This window comes from Pantherophis guttatus, chromosome 3 (genome assembly GCF_059756535.1).
Source record: "Pantherophis guttatus breed Tessera chromosome 3, ASM5975653v1, whole genome shotgun sequence".
Lineage (NCBI taxonomy): Eukaryota > Metazoa > Chordata > Lepidosauria > Squamata > Colubridae > Pantherophis > Pantherophis guttatus.
In genome coordinates, this window is record NC_142065.1 from 208854820 (window position 1) to 208878868 (window position 24049).

Consider the following 24049-nt stretch of genomic DNA (forward strand, 5'->3'; position numbering starts at 1 on the left):
AATCATGCCCCTGTTTCCCCCCCTTCCCCAGGGCATGTCATCAATTACATTCATCAACAGGCCAATTTCGTGGGTTGAAGAGACCACTCCCCTCCTGCCGCTGTAAGTAACCCTGGGATACAGCCTTGAGAGATATAAGCCTGAAATGTGCATCTGCCTTTGGCTCCCGTGCCATTTCATCAGTTTCCCATCCCCCCTTTCCTATGGCAACTCAAGAGCAGGACAGGGATGCTTTGCAAGTTGACAGTGGGTTAGTGTGCAAAACTTCATTTGTGTAAGTGGCGGGCACACACACAAAACCATCCTCTCCCAACCCCCGCTGGTCCTTGGAGCCAGAAAGGTTGGGGGTCGCTGTTTTAACTCACAATTTTATTTAATAGAACAATATATGAAGTCACAAAAGTCATGGACGTTGAAAGGAAATAGGAAAGGAAAAAAGCAAAACTTGTTGTAAACAGTGTTTTCTTAAATAAAATGTGATATTCAAAATCCTGAAATTTTCAGACACTAAATCGTTCCATTTTATTTCATAATGAAAGATTATTTTGAATTATGATTTCATTGCCTTTTCTGTTTTGGACTATACTCTGAAATATGCAGCTTCTTAATCTTATTTATTGCAATTTGGCGCAAAGCCTTATTGACATTTCAAGTCCTTATTTCTAGCTGGAGGCAACTTCACTGTGTAAAGTGTTGGTATGGTGGAATCTTAGTAGACTTTCCTTCACATTCGTTAAGCCCATTTTGGGTTGTATTCTGCCTGGCTGCTTTTGAGGCAGATTGAATAGTCATGCCCCCATGTTGGCTGTGAGTTGGAGAATGAGTCATATTCGTGACAAATCATGTTGGAAGCTCCTGGCTGAATCTTAATGTAGACTGGTTTGGTTCGGCAACCCAACAAGACAGACACAGACTTCATAGGATAATTAGAACTGCAGAAAAAACAATGGCTACCAACCTGCCTTCCATTGAGGACCTGTATACTACACGAGTCAAAAAGAGGGCTGTGAAAATATCTACAGACCCCTCGCATCCTGGACATAAACTATTTCAACTCCTACCCTCAAAATGACGCTATAGAGAACTGCACACCAAAACAACTAGACACAAGAACAGTTTTTCCCCAAATGCCATCACTCTGCTAAACAAATAATTCCCTCAACGCTGTCAAACTATTTACTAAGTCTGCACTACTATTAATCTTCTCATCGTTCCTATCACCCATCTCCTCCCACTTATGACTGTATGACTGTAACCTTGTTGCTGGTATCCTTATGATTTATATTGACTGTTTCCTAATATGATTTGATTGCTTATTTGTACCCTGTGACTATCATTAAGTGGTTACCTTATGATTCTTGATGAATGTATCTTTTATTTTATGTACACTGAGAGCATATGCACCAAGATAAATTTCCTGTGTGTCCAATCACACTTGGCCAATAAAGAATTCTATTCTATTCTATTCTCAACCAAACCCTGCGAAGTTCTACCCATAGTTGCTATGAAGATCACCTCTCTACTTCTCTTAGGATATAACTAGACAATTTATGTATTGGTCCTATGACCATTTTAAAAGTTTCCCTTAAGAGTTCTTCGTGGCTGAATTGGGACATAAAGTAGCTCTTTTTTAGTCTAACATCTTTGTCAGTGTGTATATTTAGTAACATATAAATCAGGGTTTATCACTCTGGTTTAATTAGAGTTTTCACTCACATGAGTACACCATAAATGGCTATCAAATTGGATCTTTGGTTGCTCTTCACTCTCACATCTCAAGAGATGAGAGGTCGTCATTTATGAGATTGTAGTTGACTTTTCTAAAGTTATACTTTGGGATTCTGTCATTATGATCGTCTTTGTAAGGGCATAAATTGAGACAAAAGTCAATCATGCTATGGTCACTGTTGGAAAAGGGTTCATTTATTTGTAGACCATGGATTGAGTTTAAATTATTGCAGAAGGTGAAATCAAAACAGTTGTTGTTTGATACTAGTTGATCCAATCCCAGATTAGTAACAGCATTGTACATGTTTGTATGCATTGGTTCTGTTGTACATTCGTTTAGAGTCTGATTAATAAGAGGTAGATTGAGGTCATTCAAGTCATTCAGGTCATCACCTTAAAATTCGTACAGCCTTTTGATATGATCTTTCAGTATTTCTTGTGCATCTTGCATGTGAGTTAAAATGTTCAGTTGCAAAAGTCAGAGACACATATGACGTAAGTTCTTTTCATCTGAGAAAGTCTGCAGCTGCTGATGACCAGCTCAATTCCCTTTTTCTGAAGAAGGAACTAACTGCATCAAACAAAACCCAACGGAATTCACTGAAAAAGATCTGATCCTTAGATTCTGAAAGAGACCTCCGAGATTCTTCCTATCATCACCAGGTACGTCAACAGTAAAGATAGAGTTCATGTTGTGATAGTTGTTATTTGCAGAACACTCCTCTCTGAGTTCAGGATAGGACTGGGGCACGATCAGGATGGGATCAGCAAATCGTCGGCAAACAACAGAACTCAAATTAGCAGCAATTTTTTTCAAAGAATGGTGTGACTCCAATCTTCTAATCTCTGATTCCAATAAATCTTAATATATCTATTATGAATTCTATTCTCATGCTATTAATTGTTAGCTGCTATTTTTCTAAAAGATTATCTCTCAATTTTTTTTAAAAAAAACTTTTTTTTTTTAAGTTATTGACTTGCCTTGCTGGTGTTTTGATTAGAAAAGGGGAAACGCGCAATGAAGATTAGTGTTAGCATTAATATTCATAGTTTGGGCTTCTTGTTAGGATTGCCTCACTGATGTTAATCTTGCTGATCAATGACAAGACATCCATCCTTGGAGAACAATGGCAAGCTCATCATTTAAATATATTTTCAAGAGCTACAGCAGAAGCCATTAGCTTTTATTCTCCTCCTCATAACTGATAGCTGCTAAGATTTCAAAGACTAAAATGCCTTCTTAATAGTTATTGTATTTGATAGCTTGTCTTTTCATTATATTTGGTCTTGGACTCTAAATATATTTTGATTGCTTGATAGACTGATTTTCAATTTGATATTTCTTTTTGCTCCTTCTCCAAGTTAATATTCAGTTTTTCAATGTTTCCTTTCCACAGAGTTTTAGAAATGCTTTCTCGTTCTTGGTTTACAGCAAAATGTAAATTAAGCTCCTCTTTTACTTAATGTGGAAATCCCTTCCTTTTGCTAAATAAATTCTGCTGCTGTAACGCAGCTACATCAAATATAGTCCAGACTGGATTCATCAAAGTAGTCTAACTTTCTTTTTTTTTCCATATTTTTTTATTATTAACATATTAAAAAAAAGAAATTAACATACATAACATACATGAATCATAATATATAATATATAACAATATACAGAATACAAACAATCAACGAGCGCTCCCCCACCCCTCGGGATCATTCCTGCTTCCAGAATCTTAAAGCTTCTTCTAGTCTAACTTTCTGGACATCCTTGGATTTTCATAAGAGATTTATTGATTCTCACCAAGAATTCTTGCACATCATCACCAGGTATTGTCAGAGTCTGTAGCTATCCAGCCAGCACACAAGTAAAGAATTCAGCAGGATTCATTTAGAGAAGAAACTTCTTTATATACAATAATATAAAACATGATGCATGTATACAATACCCATGCAGCTCTTGTAACATGGTAGCAAGTACAAGGAGTAGAAGCAAGAACTAGAATTAGAAGCAAGCTTATATACACAGAACAGTTAAACTAAGCCCAGACTCCAAGCTGTCTGACATAGCTTTCAGTCACCAAACAGTTCTCATTGGCTGACTTGTTGTTATTTATTTATTTATTTATTTATTTATTTATTTATTTATTTATTTATTTATATTTGAATTTATATAGCGCCCTTCTCCCCCTAGGGACTCAGGGCGGAGAACAGCCGAAATTAAAATAACATACAATATAAAAGTTAAGATAGCTAAAATAAATTAAATCAATCGGCCTCCCAATTTAAAACCCCAAAGCTATAAAATTAAAAACTAACCCATAAAAAACCTATTCAGGCCAGGCCGGCTTGCTGAAATAAAAATGTCTTCAGGGCCTTATGGAAAGTGCGGAGATACGGGATCAGTCGTATTCCGGGAGGGAGCTCATTCCAGAGGGCGGGTGCCCCCACAGAGAAGGCTCTCCCCCCTGGGGGCCGCCAGCCGACATTGCTTGACCGACGGCACCCTGAGGAGGCCCTCTCTGTGAGAGCGTATTGGCCGGTGGGAGGTTATCGGTAGCAGAAGGCGGTCTTGTAAATACCCTGGCCCTAAGCCATGGACCGCTTTAAAGATGAGAACCAACACCTTGAAGCTATGGCTATTCCAGTTTATAAATTCTTATATACTGACAAGTATGTCCTTAGCAAAACAAAACAAAACAAAAATTTACCACAAGGTATATGAAAATGACTCCCAGTTCAGGATAAGTCTCAAAAACTGAGTTCTGTTTGGAGACTGTGTGGAGCTTTCTGATGCATCCACTATAGGAGGCCTCTTGTACCACTAAATTATAAGCACAGTACATCTTGTACCACTAAATTATAAGCACAGGATCAATTTTTTTAAAAATGTTTGTCGGAAAATTTGTGACAATGTCCTTTTCTGGTTCTCTTCTACTGAACTTTTTCCCCCACCCATGACCACACTCTAAGCTCCTCATTTTATTCTGGAGAGCCTTCTCTGGATATATCATGCATTGTGCCACTGTACTCCTTGATTAGATTTTGCAGCTCATAGGGAGCACAAATAATCAATAATTGTCTTCTGTCCTACCAAATCTTCTTCTCTTTTTTTATTGGTTGGGGTTTCTGTTGTTTACCCTTTCCCTGCTCTTTCTCCCCTACATTCTGCCCAAGTGATTACTCATTTTATATTATTGCAAAAATAATTGCAAAAATATGTCCTTACTTTTGAGACCTTCTATGGCGGTGATTTTAAGGTGATTTCTATGGAGTTATATATGGCTATGGTTTCATTGTATTCTTTACTTTATGTTTGTTGTGGCCCGCCAGCTTCCAGCGGAGCTGGTGGCAGACTCAGATGGACAGGACATTCTGTACAGAAATGATGAAGTGTCCTTGGAGATCTCATTTGGTTCTCTTTGATATAAAAAGAAAGGAGAGGAAATGATCTCTGGCTTTCAGGGCTTCTTCTTCTTCCTCTTCTCTGATGCTAATAACAGATAGACATGGAAACAAGTGGAAGAGAAAGCTCAAATCAGCAGTTTTGTTCCTAAATGGAGACCCATCGAAAGGGAAGTGGTAGCAATATTGCCACATAGAAAGATATAGCCAAGACAAGCCAAGAATCAAAATAGATTAATTTGTCAGACTTTCAAGATTAGTTTATATTAGCTGATATTACTACATTTCCAGCATTTCCTGCCTGTACCTGTTTCCAGAAGGTTCTGACAGGTTCTGGAGAACCGGTAGCAGAAATTTTGAATAGTTCAGAGAACCGGTAATGGAAATTTTGAGTAGTTCAGAGAACCGGCAAATACCATCTCTGGCTGGCCCCAGAGTGGGGTAGGAATGGGGATTTTGCAATATCCTTCCCCTGGAGTGGGGTAGAAATGGAGATTTTGCAGTATCCTTTCCCCTGCCATGCCCACCAACCCACGCCCACCAAGCCACACCACGCCTACCAAGCCACGCCCACAGAACTGGTAGTAAAAAAAATTGGATTTAAAAAATTGGATTTCACCACTGGTTTCTACCATAAGGAAACAGCCTCAAGAAGAAACCTGAAGAGGCTAAGCTTTGTGAATGGATATTTTGTAAAGCCAAGCCACTCTATTCATAAACAAAGGGCAGCAAGCAATTCTGAATAAGCAGCACAATAGGTAATGAGCCAAAACTGACAAGATTAGCTCAGATAAACAAAACACCTAGGATTTGCATTTCGCCTGTAGAGCCAGTCATGACCCCTACATGACCCCATAGGAATCTGGCAACAGGCATTAAAATATTAAAGGACATGAACAGGCATCTCAATCACAAAGCCCCCAAAATTGTATAAAAGCCCATCTATTCTCAACCCCAATTTGTCAGCCATCCCAGAAACATGCTGCTGTCACTGTTGTTGACACAGCCTTCCAACCTTCCGAGGTGGGTAAAATGAGGACCTAAATTGTTGGGGACAATATGCTGACTCTGTAAACCACTTAGAATGGGGTGTAGAGCACTGTAAAGTGGTATATAAGTCTAAGTGTTATTGCTATTATTTCCGGCTACCAAATAAATGGAGATCTCCTTTCCAACTGCAGCCTGCCTTCAGTGCATTTCTCCTGCATCTTTCTCCCAGCTTCGAATAAGAACCGGACCAGAGTTTACTTCCAACAAAATAATGATTTTGAATTTCCCAAGAGCACAAAGTTTTCAGCCATTTTGACAATCAGAAGTATGCACAAGTTTACTTTCTTTTAATAATTATATTTCCCCTTAAATTGCAGTGTCCTGGGTTGTCCAACTTAACCAATGAATTGAACCTTTCTAAGCGAACAGACAACACTTTTTGCACAATGGAGCAAGGATTTAATAACTCAGGAGGTATGAAAAGCATGAAAACTATACTTTATGCAATGTCTTTATCTTTGTGAATGATAATGAAAACCTCAAGGGATTAATAATGTTTTCTGAGTTTATTCCAAAATAATAATAATAATAATAATAATAATAATAATAATAATAATAATAATAATAATAATAATAATAATAATAATAATAATAATAATAATAATAATTATTATTATTATTATTATTATTATTATTATTATTATTATTATTTATTGAATTTGTATACTGCCCTACTCCCGAAGGACTCAGGGCCATGAACAGCCAAAAGATAAAATACATACAATACAAATGTTAAAAAACTATTAAAATACAATCAAATATTGACTCCTCAGGGTGCCGTCGGCCAAACAATGTCGACTGATGGCCCCCAGGGAGGAGCCTTTTCTGTGGGGGCACCTACCATCTGGAACGGGCTTCCCCCGGAGTTACGAAACATCCAAGACTTACGCATTTTCCGCCGAGCCCTGAAAACATTTCTATTCCAACAAGCTGGTCTGGCCTAACTCTCCCTTTTTAAATTGGCTTTTTAAATTGGCTTTTAAATCGGGTTTAGACCTCTTTTAGACAAATTTGGATGTTTTAATCTTTGAGCCAAATTACTTAATCTGTTTTTAATAGTTTTTAACTTCTATATGTATTTGTATTTATTATGGCTGTTCACCGCCCTGAGTCCTTCGGGAGTAGGGCGGTATACAAATATGAAAAATAAATAAATAAATAAATTGGCCCAGAGAACAAAATTTAAAACACCCCACATTTACAAGACAAATTTAAAATTTTAAAAATTTAAAAACAATTTTAAAAAGAGGTTAGGAATAGGAATGTTTTGAAGGCACAGTGGAAAGCGCGCAGATCCGGGATCCTCCGTATCTCCGGGGGAAGCTCGTTCCAGATAACAGGTGCCCCCACAGAGAAGGCTCTCCCCCTGGGGGCTGCCAGTCAACACTGTTTGACCGACGGCACCCTAAGAAGCCCCTCTCTATGGGAGCATACTGGTCGGTGAGAGGCTACTGGTGGCAGAAGGCCAGAAATTCCGCCCCAGAATTATTTAACCTTATAATCAATTCAAAGAAGAAAATTGAAATTCTAGCACCAAATCATGACACCCATCAACTCCTGATGTTAGGAACTGTGTTGGCACTTTGAAGGCATTCCATGGGTGTATTCACAAAATATTTCCTGAGGGAATTTTTCATAAAATAGCTTTCATGGAGAATGTAAGAATTGTTGTGACCTAGGCCCAAGTAGTTATTACCAGACATAATCAGTCCCAAATAAACATATTTTATTAGAACAACTGAGAATTACTTCATTCTCAGCTTAGTCCAAATTAAGTCCAAAACAAATTCTTCATAAACAGTCCTTCGGCCTTATCACCAACCTTTGTCTACTTTGGCACCCTGCCAAAGTCTTTTCTTGGCAAAAAGTTCAGAAGCAAGAGATGCTGACAAGAACAAACGTAGCAACATTGCTTTCCTACAAAGATCCCAAGAGCTGTTGCTGGTCTTTTAAGCCTTCTGGGAGGAGCCAATCATCTCCTGGCCTTACTCCCAAGTTATCCTTTTTGCTTTAGCTGCTCTTGCCTTCTGGCAGCCCTTCTCATACGTGCACTAGGAACAGGCTCCTCCTGTTCCTCTAACTCTCTACTATCAGTCTCTGGAGGCTCCAGAGTCCACACATCGCTCCCAGATGGCCCTGGTCCCATCTCTGCCTCTGATGCAGAGCCCTCATCCGGGCCTTCCCCTGACTCCAGGACTGGCCCATTGTCCTCACCAGCCTCCTCACTGTCTGATTCCGCTGTCAGCTCCGTAGACTGCTGGCGGACCACAACAAGAATGCTTACACAGCGATATCTGCCATTATCTCTAGGATCATCCAGAATTTTTCTCTGGAGGGACATAGGAGATGAAGTCAACCTCCATGTACTATAAGAGCACTTTAAGAAAAAGAAATATGATTGGAGGCTCAGAAATATTTCTGAAAACAAAGGAAAAACAAGACTGGGGAAAATCGTTTCTTTTTCAAAATGAGCTTCTTTGAATTGATTATAAGGTTAAATAATTCTGAGGCAGCTTAGAGAGAACCATAGGAACTGAGTATTGGCCAATGACTATCTGACCACAGGAAAAAAATCCATTGTGGATTATTTGATTTATGCAAACAGAGATTCCCATTCAGAAAGACACAAATCTGTGTGGAAGAACTTTCTAAAACATATTAGCATTTTTGCTGCCTTGGCTGCGTCACAATCTTTATTTACTTTACCAGTACTTTACCAGTACTTTATTTACTAGTACTCTTCAACATCTTCATCAATGACTTGGACGAGGGGATAGATGGGGAACTCATCAAATTTGCAGATGACACCAAGCTGGCAGGAATAGCCAACACTCCAGAAGATAGGCTCAAGATACAGAAGGATCTTGACAGACTTGAACATTGGGCGCTATCTAACAAAATGAAATTCAATGGTGAAAAAAGCAAGGTTCTACATTTAGGGAAGAAAAACAAAATGCACAGGTACCGTATATGTGGTACCTTGCTCAATAGTAGTAGTTGTGAGAGGGATCTTGGAGTCCTAGTGGATAACCATTTAAATATGAGCCAGCTATGTGCTGCAGCTGCCAAAAAAGCCAACAGTTCTAGGCTGCATAAACAGAGGGATAGAATCAAGATCATGTGACGTGGTAATACCAGTTTTTATTTATTTATTCATTGGTTTGTTTGTTTGTTTGTTTGTTTGTTTGTTTATTCAATTTATATACCGCCCTTCTCCTATTGGACTCAGGGCGGTGCACAGCCAAGAATAAAAACATACCAATACAAAATTTAAAATCAATTAAAAGAATTATACAGCTTTGGCCCACAATTTAAAACAATCCAATTAAAACCCAATTTACACATAAAAAGCTAAAAAGAGCTAAAAAGGGGGGGGGGGTTCACGCCAGCCCTGGTTGATGGAAAAGAAAAGTTTTTAGGGCACGGCGAAAGGCCCGGAGATCTGATATCCTTCGTATCTCCGGGGACAAATCATTCCAGAGGGCAGGAGCTGCCACAGAGAAGGCCCTCCCCCTGGGGGTCGCCAGCCAACATTGCCTGGCTGATGGCACCCTGAGGAGTCCCTCTCTGTGGGAGCGTACTGGTCGGTGGGAGGCAATCGGCGGCAGAAGGCGGTCCCGCAAATACCCAGGTCCTATGCCATGGAGTGCTTTAAAAGTGGTGACCAACACCTTTATAATGCCTTGGTAAGGCCACATTTGGAATACTGCATTCAGTTTTGGTTGTCACGGTGTAAAAAAGATGTTGAGGCTCTAGAAAGAGTTCAGAGAAGAGCAAGAAAGATGATTAGGGGACTGGAGGCTAAAACATATGAAGAACGGTTGCAGGAACTGGTCTAGTTTAATGAAAAGAAGAATTAGGGAAGACATGATAGCAGCATTCCAATATCTCAGGGGCTGCTACAAAGAAGAGGGAGCTATTCTCCAAAGCACGTGAGGGTAGAACAAGAAGCAATGGGTGGAAACTAATCAAGGAGAGAAGCAACTTAGAACTAAGGAGAAATTTCCTGACAGTGAGAACTATTAACCAGTGGAACAACCTGCCTCCAGAAGTTGTGAATGCTCCAACACTGGAAGTTTTTAAGAAGATGTTGGATAACCATTTGTCTGAAGTGGTGTAGGGTTTCCTGCCTAAGCAGGGGTTGGACTAGAAGACCTCCAAGGTCCCTTCCAACTCTGTTATTCTATTCTATACTTTAATTTCTTCTTTAGATCATGGTCATAGAGATCCTGGCATCTATCACATTTGGCGTGAATACTCTGATGGGTAAGATTATAAAATATTTTCTTTGCAGGAATGGAGTTAGTCTTCCAATTGTTTCATAACACTCTAAAAGGAAAATTGCTCCCCTTCTCTGCCCATTGCAGCTGCTGGTAAGAAAGCTGCTTGTGGATGAAGGAAGCTATCTAACTCAGTTTGTTCCTAACCCACTTTGGAGGGGAATATCCAGATACTTCAGGCTTTCTCCCAAGAAAGCCAATGCTGATTTTTTTATTCAGTGCAGTGGGTAGACAAGGGACAGATTTTCCCAGAGAGTGGATCATCCCCATTTGAAAATGACCAAGGCACTGACACCAGATATAGCAGAGTCTTTGTAGGGCAAAAATGTTGGTTTCCTGAAGGTGAGATGGGATGGAAGTAAAATAAACAAATAAAAATTACGAAGATGTGATACTTATAACTAGGCACTAGACCTGAATAGGCATGTTATGTGAGACTAGCCTGGGTAAATCCTGGGTCCTGTGTCTTCGCAACATTTCACATTGGATTTGCAAGCCTGCTTGGAACCAGCTGCAAGTGCTCACCACATACCTCTTTAGAATTTGGCAAAGCTGCTGAATCTTTTCCTTACACACAGTGCCAATAAAAGGCACATTTTTTGAAGAGTTGCAGCTGTGCATCATGTAGCTTTGGTGTGCTCCAAACTAACTTTGTGACCTGGAATCAAACATGTTGATAGGACAAACATTTGAAACCAAACAGGCCCATTTTTGGCCTCTCAACCCCCCCACCCCCGGTGCATCGTGTTTTTGCCCTCCCCAGCCCCCAAGGGGCACTCTGCAGACCTCCCAACCCTCTGTGCAGGGGTGAAATCCAGCAGGTTCTGACAGGTTCTGGAGAACTGGTAGTGGAAATTTTGAGTAGTTTGGAGAACTGGCAAGTATCACCTCTTTCTAGCCCCAGAGTGGGGTTGGAATGGAGATTTTGCAATATCCTTCCCCCGGAGTGGGGTGGGAATGGAGATTTTGCAGTATCCTTCCCCCGGAGTGAGGTGGGAATGGAGATTTTGCAGTATCCTTCCCCCGGAATGGGGTGGGAATGGAGATTTTGCAGTATCCTTCCCCTGCCATGCCCACCAAGCCACGCCCACAGAACCGGTAGTAAAAAAATTTGGATTTCACCGCTGCCTTTGCGCATCCATTTTTGCGAAAAAGGGGCCCGTTTTTCGCAAAAATGGAGCGCACAGAGGGTTTGGGAGGCCTGCAGACTGCTCCTGGGGGCTGGGGAGGGCAAAACCATTTTTTTTTTCTTGTTTACCTCTTCAAAATCTTGGTGCTTCTTATACTCCGGTGTGTCTTGCAGTCTGAAAAATAAGGTAAAACGGTTTTGTTTTTTCAGACTTTTACTAAGCAATTTTTTCTCTGTGTCATAGCACTTTTCTCATACATTCTAACAGTATTTATATTAGAATTAATAAGCTCTGGATGCAACTGACAACACCTTAATCAGTTACCCACTGAAGGCGAACAGGTAGCCCTACCACGTGTTCTTCAATGTGCATCTCCCATTATGTGCCTCTGTCAGATGTAAATGCCTTATTCCCTAATGTGTAAATAATGTATATATGGGATATCAGGGGTTAACTTATTCTTTGACTCTTAATGTATTCATAATTCACCACTCCCACTCTTGGCTCCACCCTTTGTATATATAAGGAGCCACCTTCACCATTTTCTTTGCTTCTATCTGTGAATATTCAGTGAATATAGAATGCCTATTATAATTAAAGAGAAATATATTTAAACCTCTAACTCTTATTATTATTATTGAGTCTGATCCTGAAAATATTGCAACAAACTGGTAGCAGAGGATGGTTAATTGACTCAATAAATACCTAAAAATGTCTAAGAAAGATAGGCCCAACACCAGGGCCTACAGCAAAGAAATAGAAACTGAACAAGAAATAATCAACGAATCCACAAACGCGATTTCGAGAGAATCCGAAGAATACACCACTGAAGAAGAAGAATTAATAAATGAAAATGATAGCCAGGAGGAAATCGAAATAGAAAATAACGAACTCAGGTCAGAGATATTGAAGTTATTAAAAAGCCAGAAGAATGATGAAAGCCTCATCGCGAACCTCCAAGAAATGCTGAAGAACAGCGGAGCAGCGAGAGAGAAAAACATCGCTAAAGAGAAAACCAAAGACCAAAAAACTGTGAGTGATATGACTACAGAGAAAGTCGTTATGAAAAAGGAAAAATGTGATCCCGCGCGAAATTTTGAATGGCAGCCATCTTGGTTTCAACAAGCCTCCAAAGTGAGCGAAGCAGAGCCAATCAAAATGCTCAGTTCAAAATTTCTGGCGCGAAAAACGTTATCAGACTACGAAAGTAAAAGGGAGGATTCAAACTCTTCGGAAGAGCCAGAATCAGAAAGTGAAGACGACTTAACGAAATCCCAAGTAAAGTCAGCAATGAAGATGCTTTTTGCTGCATTTGGGCCAAAATTAAAAATTTCCAAAGCGCCAATGAAGAAGCAAGCGAACAAGCCGATACTTCAAGACCTGCACGCTCCCATCCTGACTTCGAGAGCGACGACGCCCGAGCCCAGAGAGCCATGTCGATTCCGCCCTACACCGCAGACCGAAGCAAGTGCCAACGCACCCAAAAGAAAGAGAAGAACAGTCGCCGCCATCAGAACTCCTAAAACCGAGCCAGAGATCGACTCGTCTGAAGAGGAGCGGAGCGAGCGAGCTACAATGGAGAGAACCTTCCACGACGACGCCAAAGAAGAAATGAACAACGCGCATGTGCGAAACTACGTAGACGGTCCGGAAAGACTTGAACTGGCCAGAGAACCGCGCAGACTCGTTGCGAGCATCCCCATGCCGTTTTGCAATTTCCTACACTTGCGAGACCACGGACTACCTCAGGTTGTAAGTAATGGACAAAATAATGTGGGAAACTTACCCAGTGACTTCCCAAAACTTAGAGTTGATGGCATTAATTTGCAAGAATGGTATCAACAGCTCCAGGTTGTCTTTATGAAAGAAAATTTACTATTTTTTATCACTAGTCCCCCAAGAAGACCTTGGACTTTAAAAATAGATTGTTTACACCATAAGGCATTTTTCTTAATAATATCTAGCGTGTCTCCTGCAATGTATCATAGCATCAAACCAAATCTAACTGTTTCAGAAATAATTCAATGCATGTTTAATTTGTTTCACAGCGATAGTGTAGCTACCACTACAAGAATGTCTAAGGACTTCTTTTCTTCCAGAGTAAAACCAGGGGTTTCCATAAGTGAGCATTTAATATCTTTAAACAAAATAAGAGCTGAGCTGCATTTGAGGGGGGAAGTGATTTCAGATCAAACAATGAAAAGTGTTATTATCAACTCACTTGATTCATCATGGGATAGTTTTATGTCACACTTAGACACCATCAATCTAGGATATTTATCAATATTTATTTATTTATTTATTTATTTATTAGATTTTTATACCGCCCCCTCTCCCGAAGGACTCGGGGCGGTGCACAGCCAAAGTTAAAAACATACAATATAAACAATTAAAATACGTTTAAAACAGAATTAAATCTAAGATGGCTCCCCAATTTAAAATGCCTTACCCATACCCCTATAAAAAGACGAATTTAAAATTTAAAAATTTAAAATTTCCACATTTAAAAAGGGGGAAGATTTAGGCCAGGCCAGCTTGATAAAATAGAAAAGTCTTAAGTGCGCGGCGGAAGGTGCGCAGATCCGGGATCCTACGTATCTCCGGGGGGAGCTCGTTCCAAATCGTAGGTGCCCCCACAGAGAAGGCTCTCCCCCTAGGGGCCGACAGCCGACATTGTTTGGCCGACGGCACCCGGAGGAGCCCCTCTCTATGGGAGCGTACTGGCCGGTGGAAAGTCTGTCTAACAAATTGATAGCAGAAGACAATTCAAGAAAAAATCGTTATAGCAATCACACAGAACACAAATCTTTTAGGAAGGTAGCTTTCCAAGAAAAATATAATGAAACTTTTAAATGCCACAATTGTGGGTCCAGGGAACACAATAGAAGAGATTGTCCCAAAATTTCAAAGGAAAGACATAGGTCAGAATATAGGAATAAATACAATTATAGACAGTCTTCCACAGATAGACATAAATATAGAAGCCCACCAAATTACAGAGAAAGTAGAGGGGGCAGAGAAAATTCAAAAGAGAGAAAATCTGGTTCACTGAATGGACTAAATAAACAAGACAGCACTAAAACGCAACAAAATGAGAACAATAATTGGCTTATTGATTCTGGGGCAACTAATCACACCACTAATAACAAAAATATATTATCTTCATTTACAGAAGATAAGTTTGTAATAAAGGTAGCTAATCAAGAAAAAGTTCAAGTATTAGGCAGAGGGAATGTGACCTTGCCTGGTCTAGGAAAAATAGAGGGGGTATTGTTAATACCAGAAATACCTCATAACATACTAAGTGCCATAAAACTAAGCAGAGATTCTGACATCAATATAGTTTTCTCAAAGGGAAAAGCAACTTTAGAGAAGAATAAAACAAATGTAGGCACTGTGATGATTAAAGGAGGCCTACCCTATCTGATAACAAAAGAAAGATGGTTACATAACATTGATTCAAATATGGAAGATTGTATTGAGGCAGATGATGAAAATATTAGTAACAGTGACAATGATGAATGTAAAATATCTCATGATCACACAGATACACACAATGAGAAGAAACCAAAAATAGGTAAACCAATTCATGACGAGTGTGCTCATATCTTACATAGGAAGTTAGGACATGCAAGTTTTCCTGTAGTACAAAAAATGACTGAACACGCAGAAGGTGTCAAAATAAAAAATTGTGAAAATTATTTGGAATGCTCAGTATGTAAATCTACTAAACTAAAAACTAGTCCCAGGCCAAAAAAATCCACCAGATCAACTAACAAAATTTTTGACTTAGTACACATGGACTTAGTTGGCCCATTAACTCCATCAATCACTTATAGAAAACGTTACTTCCTAACAATAGTAGACGATTACAGTCGCTATGGTTTTGTTTACACATTAAAACACAAGGATGAAACCTTTCAAAAATTTAAGGAATTTTACAAACGCATAGAAACACAACATAATATCAGAATAAAACAAATTATGACAGATAGGGGATGTGAATTCATGTCTAAAGAATTCTCCCAATGGTTAAAGGATAGAGGAATGCTACATTACACGTCTAGTCCATTTTCTGCGTTCCAGAACGGGATTGCAGAGAGAAAGAATTCCACATTACAAACCATGATTAGGTGCACATTAGAGGATGCTGGTTTAGGCAAACAATTTTGGTCAGAAGCCTTACATTATTCAAATTACACTCAAAATAGAACCTGGTCCAGTATTGTGAATAAGACACCATATGAGGTGATGTATAATAGGAAACCAAAATTAGCACACATGCACATATTTGGGGTCACTGCAGACGTACACATACCTAAACAGTTGAGAAGAAAGGGAGAAAACATATCCAGAAGACTAAGATTTATGGGATATGAAACTGGCACCAAAGGGTACAGATTCATTGATAATAATAACAAATTTATAGTTTCCAGAACAGCTGTGTTCCATGAACAGGCCAACTGGTCTAAATTACATCTTAATGAAATATTTCCAAATAAATGCAAAGATACAAAATCTCGTGAGGAAGGGACAATAGAAAATCAAAATATCAACAAAAATAAAAACAAAACCAAAACATGGACAAATAGTCAACACAAAACAAAGACAGACACATTAACAAAAAAGGAAGCAAGATATTTGCATGACTACCATAGCAAACCTGAAAGAGCTATTAGGAACAACAGAAATCAAATACCAAATAAATACAGAGATTACATAATGCATATGGATGGTGAACAAATAACACCTAATACATATGAGGAAGTATTAAAACTCCCTCGTGAAGAAAAGGAAAAATGGGAACTAGCTATGAAAAAAGAGATGGAAAGTTTGCAAGGATTAAATGTATTCACACCTGCGATTGCACCTAAAGATAAAACAATTATTGGTACCAGGTGGATTTATAAAATTAAGAACCTAGAAGGAGGCAATACCCTATACAAAGCTAGATTGGTTGCACAAGGTTATGCACAAAAATATCCGGAGGACTATACTGACACGTACTCCCCCACAGTAAGAACAGAGAGTGTTAAAACAGCTCTAGTAGTAGCATCCGCACTCAATCTTGATGTATTTCAATATGACATACAGACTGCGTATCTACACGCAAAACTAGATAAGGAAATATATGTAAGAGCACCTCACAGTCAATACACTAATAAAAATGAAATTTGGCTATTGAACAAGAGTTTATACGGATTAAAGCAATCTGGCAAAAGATGGTACGATTGCTTGGTAAAAGTACTTAAGACCATGGATTTCAACGCTACCACTGCTGATAACTGTTTCTTTGTCAAAAAGAGTGATGATTACATTGAATTTGTATTGATTTATGTAGATGATATTTTATATATAGGAAAACACAAAGAGAGAAGAGAAATCTTTATAAACAAGCTAAATGAACATTTCTCGTTGAAATCTCTAGGTAAAGTAAACAAATACCTTGGTGTACAAATTAACAAAACTAGAAGGGGATTCAAACTTACTCAGAAAGATAAGATTATTGAACTTCTAAACAAATGCAATTTAAACAATGCCAAACCCTGTGACACTCCTATGCAAACTGATTTCCTTAGAAATACTGATGAATCTTCCCCTGAATTCAAGGATAATACATTTTATAGATCAGTCATAGGTTCACTTCTTTATATATCTAATTGGACTAGGCCAGATATTGCATTACCACTTAATTTATTATCAAGGCATGTTAGCAAACCAACAATGTATCACTGGGAAGCTGTCAAAAGAATCTTAAGATATCTGAAAAGTACATTAGACTTTTGCCTAGTATTAGAACCTAGTGATAATAAAGAACCAAAACTTACATGTTACGCAGATGCGGATTGGGCTGGAGATATATCATGCAGAAAAAGCACTTCTGGTTATATTTTTCTGTTAAATGACTGTCCAGTTTACTGGTACACTGGTAAACAAGAACTGGTAGCCACTTCAACCACAGAAGCGGAATATGTTTGTTTATCCAAAGCTGCAAATAACCTTGTATGGTTTAATGATTTAATTTCAGATGTTTGGAAAAAACCTACTTTGCCTTTTGTTATGCATGAAGACAACAAAGCAGCCATTGAAATATCTAGATCCGATGCCATTGGACAAAGATCCAGGCATATAGATATAAAATTTAAGCATGTGAGACAATTGTCTCAAGATGGATTTATCAAAGCAGTGCATTGTGATACCTCTGAACAATTAGCTGACATATTGACGAAGCCTTTACCTTCTAAACAGCACAAATACTTAACTTCCAAATTGTATGTCTTATATTGTCCTGAATCTGAATGTAATTGGTGTTGTATAGCGAACCGGCATTTAGAGGGGGATTTGTCAGATGTAAATGCCTTATTCCCTAATGTGTAAATAATGTATATATGGGATATCAGGGGTTAACTTATTCTTTGACTCTTAATGTATTCATAATTCACCACTCCCACTCTTGGCTCCACCCTTTGTATATATAAGGAGCCACCTTCACCATTTTCTTTGCTTCTATCTGTGAATATTCAGTGAATATAGAATGCCTATTATAATTAAAGAGAAATATATTTAAACCTCTAACTCTTATTATTATTATTGAGTCTGATCCTGAAAATATTGCAACAGCCTCTATACACACTTGCAATCCCTTCTTCTCCAAAGAATGTAAATGCAGATATTCAACAATGATTGTATCCTCCTTCCTTCCCCCACTTTTCCTCTTTTCTAATTGTTCATCTGTCCTTTGCCCTAATCCTAATACTAACTTTAACCCTAACCCAGTAACCCTACTCTGCCCCTCAGCCAGAGTGAATAATAATGGGGATTGGTAGGAAACATTGATTTTAGGACTGTAGTTACCATCAAATAGTCAAAAATCAGATATCTGTAAGTAAAAAACCAACAACTGTGTGCATGTGTGTTTGTCAGTTTGTGTGTGTGTGTGTGTGTGTGTGTGTGTGTGTGTGTGTGTATGCTTGTATACATTTCTGTTAGAAGGACTGATTCAATTTTGGTCTCTTTTTGTTGTCAGGATAAATGCAGAAGATGAACTCATTCCGAATACTCTTAAACCTGTTGTGAGTGATCCCAAACTTGTGGGAAATGCTTCCAATATTACCGGAATACCAGAAATTTATCCTTATCCATATGAACAACTCTCCGATAATTTAACACGAAACCTTTATAACGGCGTCATTGCCTTTATTTGCATTTTAGGCCTGGTGGGAAACGGAAGGACAATATATCTCCTGGCCTATTCCATTAAAAGGAATCCTTTCACCACTTTCATCCTGAATCTCTCCATCGCTGATTTTGGGGTCCTCGCATCCCTCATTATTGCAGCAATCTTTGTGACGGTGTTGTCCCTGGGTCAAAGAACGTACGTTGTCAAAACTTTTTTCTTCTTATTTTTCGAGCTGTTTTCCTTCACTTATTCCGCCAGCCAGTTTCTGCTGACTGCCATCAGCCTGGACCGGTGCGTGGCTGTCCTTTTCCCTCTCTGGCATCGCTGCCATCGTCCCCCAAATCTGTCCACTCTTGTTTGTGGCTTCATCTGGATCCTCTCCTTCCTGCTCTCTGCAGTGCACTTCATTCTGTATCAAACCAAGAGCTTTGGAAGCTCACGTTTTCTTTACCAGCTGATTGTGAATGGTTTACTTTGTACGCCTCTCATGGTTTTGTCCACTGTGACTCTCTTGATTCAATTGAGGTCGAAATCGCAACGCAATCAAAAGAAACTTCTCACCACTATCTTGCTGGCTCTCCTCTTCTTCCTCCTTTTTTCTCTCCCAATGGATGTCTTTTATGTCATTGAATATTTTGGTTCCTATAATCCCCTCCTCATGACCGTTGGGATAGGATGTACGGCTCTCAACAGCAGCATCAACCCACTCCTTTATTTCTTAGTGGGGAGGAAGAAGAGGGGCAAAGATCAGCCCAGAGCATCTTACAAGGTTGCTCTGCAAAGAGTCTTCAAGGATGAGAAGGGAAGCACGGAAGATCCGGAAACTACGGAGGATGACCAGTTGTGAAGATCCACCATCATGCTTTATTCATTTTCTAAACCTTAAATAATATCTGGATTCCAGGAGAACGTACAAAATTGATGGAATCTGCCAAGCAAAGTAGCTAATCCAAAAACAACGTAAATAGAAAAATACTGGTGTATATGTAATTTTGAAAGTGAAACATGACAAAAAAAATAAAATATTTTTTTTTAACAAAAAATGCATCTACTTACCTATAACCCAGAGAAACAACAGAGTCGAGTTTGGATGTATACATATACATGATAAAAAAAGAATCCTGCAAATTTACAGACGAATGGTGTAAGGAATAAAGCTGTTACAGAATCTACCATAGCAATCCTGCTATAGGTACTTCAAAATTTCCTCCCAGAGGGGAACAACAGAAATAGGCCATGAAGTAGGTCCGCGGGGTCTCTAACAATACTTCGAGCTCTAAGCACATAGCGGTTATAAGCAGTATCCTGAATAACAGGAAGTGAGATCTCCTATAATCTTCTCGGCTGTCCTCACCACTCTCAGTCGTTGTCTGGGCTCCAACACTGATCAATGTGTACTCCATGGAGGTTCTACACAGACCTGCTATGAAGATCATCTCCTTGTTTCTCTTAGGATATAGCTAGGTACCGTATTTGTCGGACTATAAGATGCACTCTCCGCCCTCTCCAAAAAAGTGGGTGGAAATGTCTGTGCGTATTATAGAGCGAATGTTGCTGAAGCCCAGCCTACCCGCCGGCAGTGGTGAAATCCACATCTTTTTACTACCGGTTCTGTGGGCGTGGCTTGGTGGGTGTGGCAGGGGAAGGATGCTGCAAAATCTCCATTCCTACCCCATTCTGGGGCCAGCCAGAAGTGCTATTTGCCGGTTCTCAAAATTTCCACTACTGGTTCTCTGAACTGCTCAAAATTTCCGCTACCAGTTCTCCACAACCCATCAGAACCTGCTGGATTTCACCCTTGCCTGCCAGCCCCCACACTTCAGCCTCTGCCTCCCAGCAATTTTCCTCTTTGCAACAAACAGCAAACAGCCTGGTCAGATTTAGCACAAGCAGTTGATTGGTGGTTGGATCAGCCTCCCGGAATACTGATGATTAGCTGTTCCAGGCTGCGGGGATCACCCCCGCCTATTGCCACCTCTGCACAACCCATTTTCGGCCTCCGTGCCAGTGGTGGGTTCCTCCCGGTTTGGTCCGGTTCGGCTGAGCCGGTAGCGGTGACGATATGACGTCACCGAACCGGTTCTCGCCCCCGCCCTCCCACCCCCCACCCCCCCACGTTATTCTTACCTTTTATTTGGTCCCACCCCCAATCTATTGCTGCCTCCTGAGTCCCAGCTGATGACTAGAGGGAAAAAAACTGTTTATAAACTCTTGCCGTGGGGCTTCAAAGGGCCGTCCTAAAGCAAACAAATGAGTCGGGTCGTAAGTGCGGGGACTGGTCGTAAGTGCGAGGACCTTCCAGAAATGACTCTGACCAGCTAGCCACGCCCACCTAGTCACAGGACCTCCAAGCCACACCCACAAAATAAGCCACGCCCACAGAACCGGTAGTAAAAAAATTTAGAACCCACCCCTGCTCCGTGCATTCCGTTTTCCACACATCCCGTTCGGTGGCGATAGACCATTTTTGGAATGGGCCAAAAATGGGATGCACAGAGGCCAAAACTGGGGCTCCAACATTGATCAATGTGTACTCCTGTGCCTTATGCTCATATCAGCCAGTTTTCTTCCTAGCTTCACTCTAGAGCATTTTACACCAAACCATTTGTGCACTTGAGAATGAAACCGAGTTACATTTTTATCAGCATTGCTAGCTATATTGAGAATATGCAGACATCCACAGCTTCCTCCAAAGCTGGAGTGTCAAACTCAAGGCCTGTGGGATGTATCTGGCTCACGGGGTGCACAGATCTGGTCCACGGGCCTCGCCTTGGAAACAGCAAAGGACCAGCCTGCTGCTTCTGCCAGCAAAAATGGAGCTCAAGAGTACTTTTTTGCAGTATCCTTCCCCCGGAGTGGGGTGGGAATGGGGATTTTGCAGTATCCTTCCCTGGAGTGGGGAGAGAATGGGGATTTTGCAGTATCCTTCCCCTGGAGTGGGGTGGGAATGGATATTTTGCAATATCCTTCCCCTGGAGTGGGGTGGGAATGGGAATTTTGCAGTATCCTTCCCCCGGAGTGGGGTGGGAATGGAGATTTTGCAATATCCTTCCCCTGGAGTGTGAGGAAATGGGGTTTTTGCAGTATCCTTCCCCTGGAGTGGGGTGGGAATGGAGATTTTGCAATATCCTTCCCCTGGAGTGTGAGGAAATGGGTTTTTTGCAATATCCTTCCCCTGGAGTGGGGAGGGAATGGGAATTTTGCAGTATCCTTCCCTTGGAGTGGGGAGAGAATGGGGATTTTGCAGTATCCTTCCCCTGGAGTGCGGAGGGAATGGGGATTTGCAGTATCCTTCCCTTGGAATGGGGTGGGAATGGGGATTTTGCAATATTCTTCCCCTAGAGTGGGGTGGGAATGGGGATTTTGCAGTATCCTTCCCCTGGAGTGGGGTGGGAAGGGAGATTTTGCAATATCCTTCCCCTGGAGTGGGGTGGGAAGGGAGATTTTGCAGTATCCTTCCCCTGGAATGGGGTGGGAATGGGGATTTTGCAATATCCTTCCCCTGGAGTGGGATGGAAATGGAGATTTTGCAGTATCCTTTCTCTGGAGTGGGGAGGGAATGGGGATTTTGCAGTATCCTTTCGCTGGAGTGGGGAGAGAATGGGGATTTTGCAATATCCTTCCCCCTGGAGTGGGAAAGGAATGGAGATTTTGCAGTATCCTTCCCTGGAGTGGGGAGGGAATGGGGATTTTGCAGTATCCTTCCCCTGCCACGCCCACCAAGCCACCACGCCCACAGACCCGATAGTTTTAAAAAAAAAATGGGATTTCACCACTGCTTTAAAACCTCCAGCCCTTTCAACCTCGCCCGAAGCAGGCACCGCTCTCTCTCCAGGACCCGACCTGGAAGTCCAACCCGGGCATCCTTCTCACGACCCCCTCGCCCAGAACTTTCCTCCCTTCGCTCGGGGACGCAGCCATCGGACCTCCCACGGGCCAAGACTGAGGATTGCAACGGGTCGGGGCGGAAGGGGGGGGGAGAGAGACAGAAGGGGGCTAGTTCGTGATGCTCCCCGGGTCGTGTGAACGCAGGAGCCGGTTATCCCGCGACACGCAAAGCGGCTCCCGTTGGGCGGCGTCCCAACCTTCCTCTCAAACGGTTCAAGAGCCGGAGCCTGGCGGGCAGGAGAAATCGGGTGGGGTCTGTGCAAAAAACACCGTCGTGTAAGCTCACTATTGCACGGTGGCCAAAAGGAGGCTGGGCTTCTTGCGCCGCCTTTATAAACCAGCTCCGCTCCTTCTTTCCTCACTTCGGAGCGGAGCTTTCTTCGGCTTGCAAGGCGGAGAGGAATCGTGGGAGAGCCGCGTTGGGAAGATGCTCTCCGACGGGCAAAAGGGATGGGAGGGGGCTTGGAAGACACCCACCACCCATCGGACGAGAGATCTGGAAGGTCTTGACTCCGGAGCGCACCGCCCTTCAAGGATCGGCCAGCCAGCTGTGTTAACGAGACAGGGGACCAGCCAGATGTTCGAGATGGAGAAAAAAAAAAATCTGGATTATTAACAGCCGTAACCATCAGCAAGCTTCGTCTTGGCATCTGGGATCGCTCTCGTGGCAGGGAAGGAATATAACAACCTGGTAAAAGCCTGGCTTGAGTTTTCTTCGCATGGCAGAGGATCAGGGGTGGAAATCCAGCAGGTTCTGCAGAACCGGTAGTGGAAACATTGAGTAGTTCGGAGAAGCGGCAAATACCAACTCTGGCTTGTTGCGGATTTGATAAGAGCAACGCAACTTTTCAGGGTTAATCAGAGACAATTTGTATATATATATATATATATATATTAATTTGATTTATATGCCGCCCTTCTCCAGAGACTCAGGGCGGCTTACAGTGCGTTAAGCAATAGCCTTCATACTTTTGTATATTTATACAAAGTCAGCTTATTGCCCCCACAAACTGGGTCCTCAATTTACCTACCTTAGAAAGGATGGAAGGCTGAGTCAACCTTGAGCCTTGGAGAGATTCGAACCAGCAGTAAATTGCAGGCAGCTGTGTTAATAACAGGGTGCTTTAAACCACTGTAGTACCAAGGCTATATTGTGCAATAGGTTCAAAGCTCTGTACATGAAGCGTTGAACGAAGACAGAAATTAACTACAATATATAAATATAAAGTCACTCGGGTTTTTTTTTTTCATATACAGAAATACTTATTAATGATGGGGGCAGATGGTAATTGAAGATACTGAATATACTGTTGGAAGCAGGACTTGATGTTACCCTAACATGGTCGATGGAATTAACAATCTAGTTGAAAGACATTACAGAAGATACCATATGGAATACAAAT

The 24049-nt window shown here is 41.0% G+C and overlaps 1 protein-coding gene across 1 annotated transcript; it reads left to right on the plus strand.

Moving 5' to 3' along the window:
* Positions 1 to 2271: 2271 nt before the first annotated feature.
* On the plus strand, positions 2272 to 19801 carry LOC117658675 (proto-oncogene Mas-like). The gene is made up of 4 exons (XM_034406800.3): positions 2272 to 2391; positions 6486 to 6582; positions 10380 to 10434; positions 18606 to 19801. Exons 2-4 carry the CDS (start codon positions 6555 to 6557, stop codon positions 19603 to 19605), a joined length of 1083 nt encoding a protein of 360 aa, XP_034262691.2. The 5' UTR covers positions 2272 to 2391; positions 6486 to 6554; the 3' UTR covers positions 19606 to 19801.
* The last annotated feature ends 4248 nt before the right edge of the window (positions 19802 to 24049 follow it).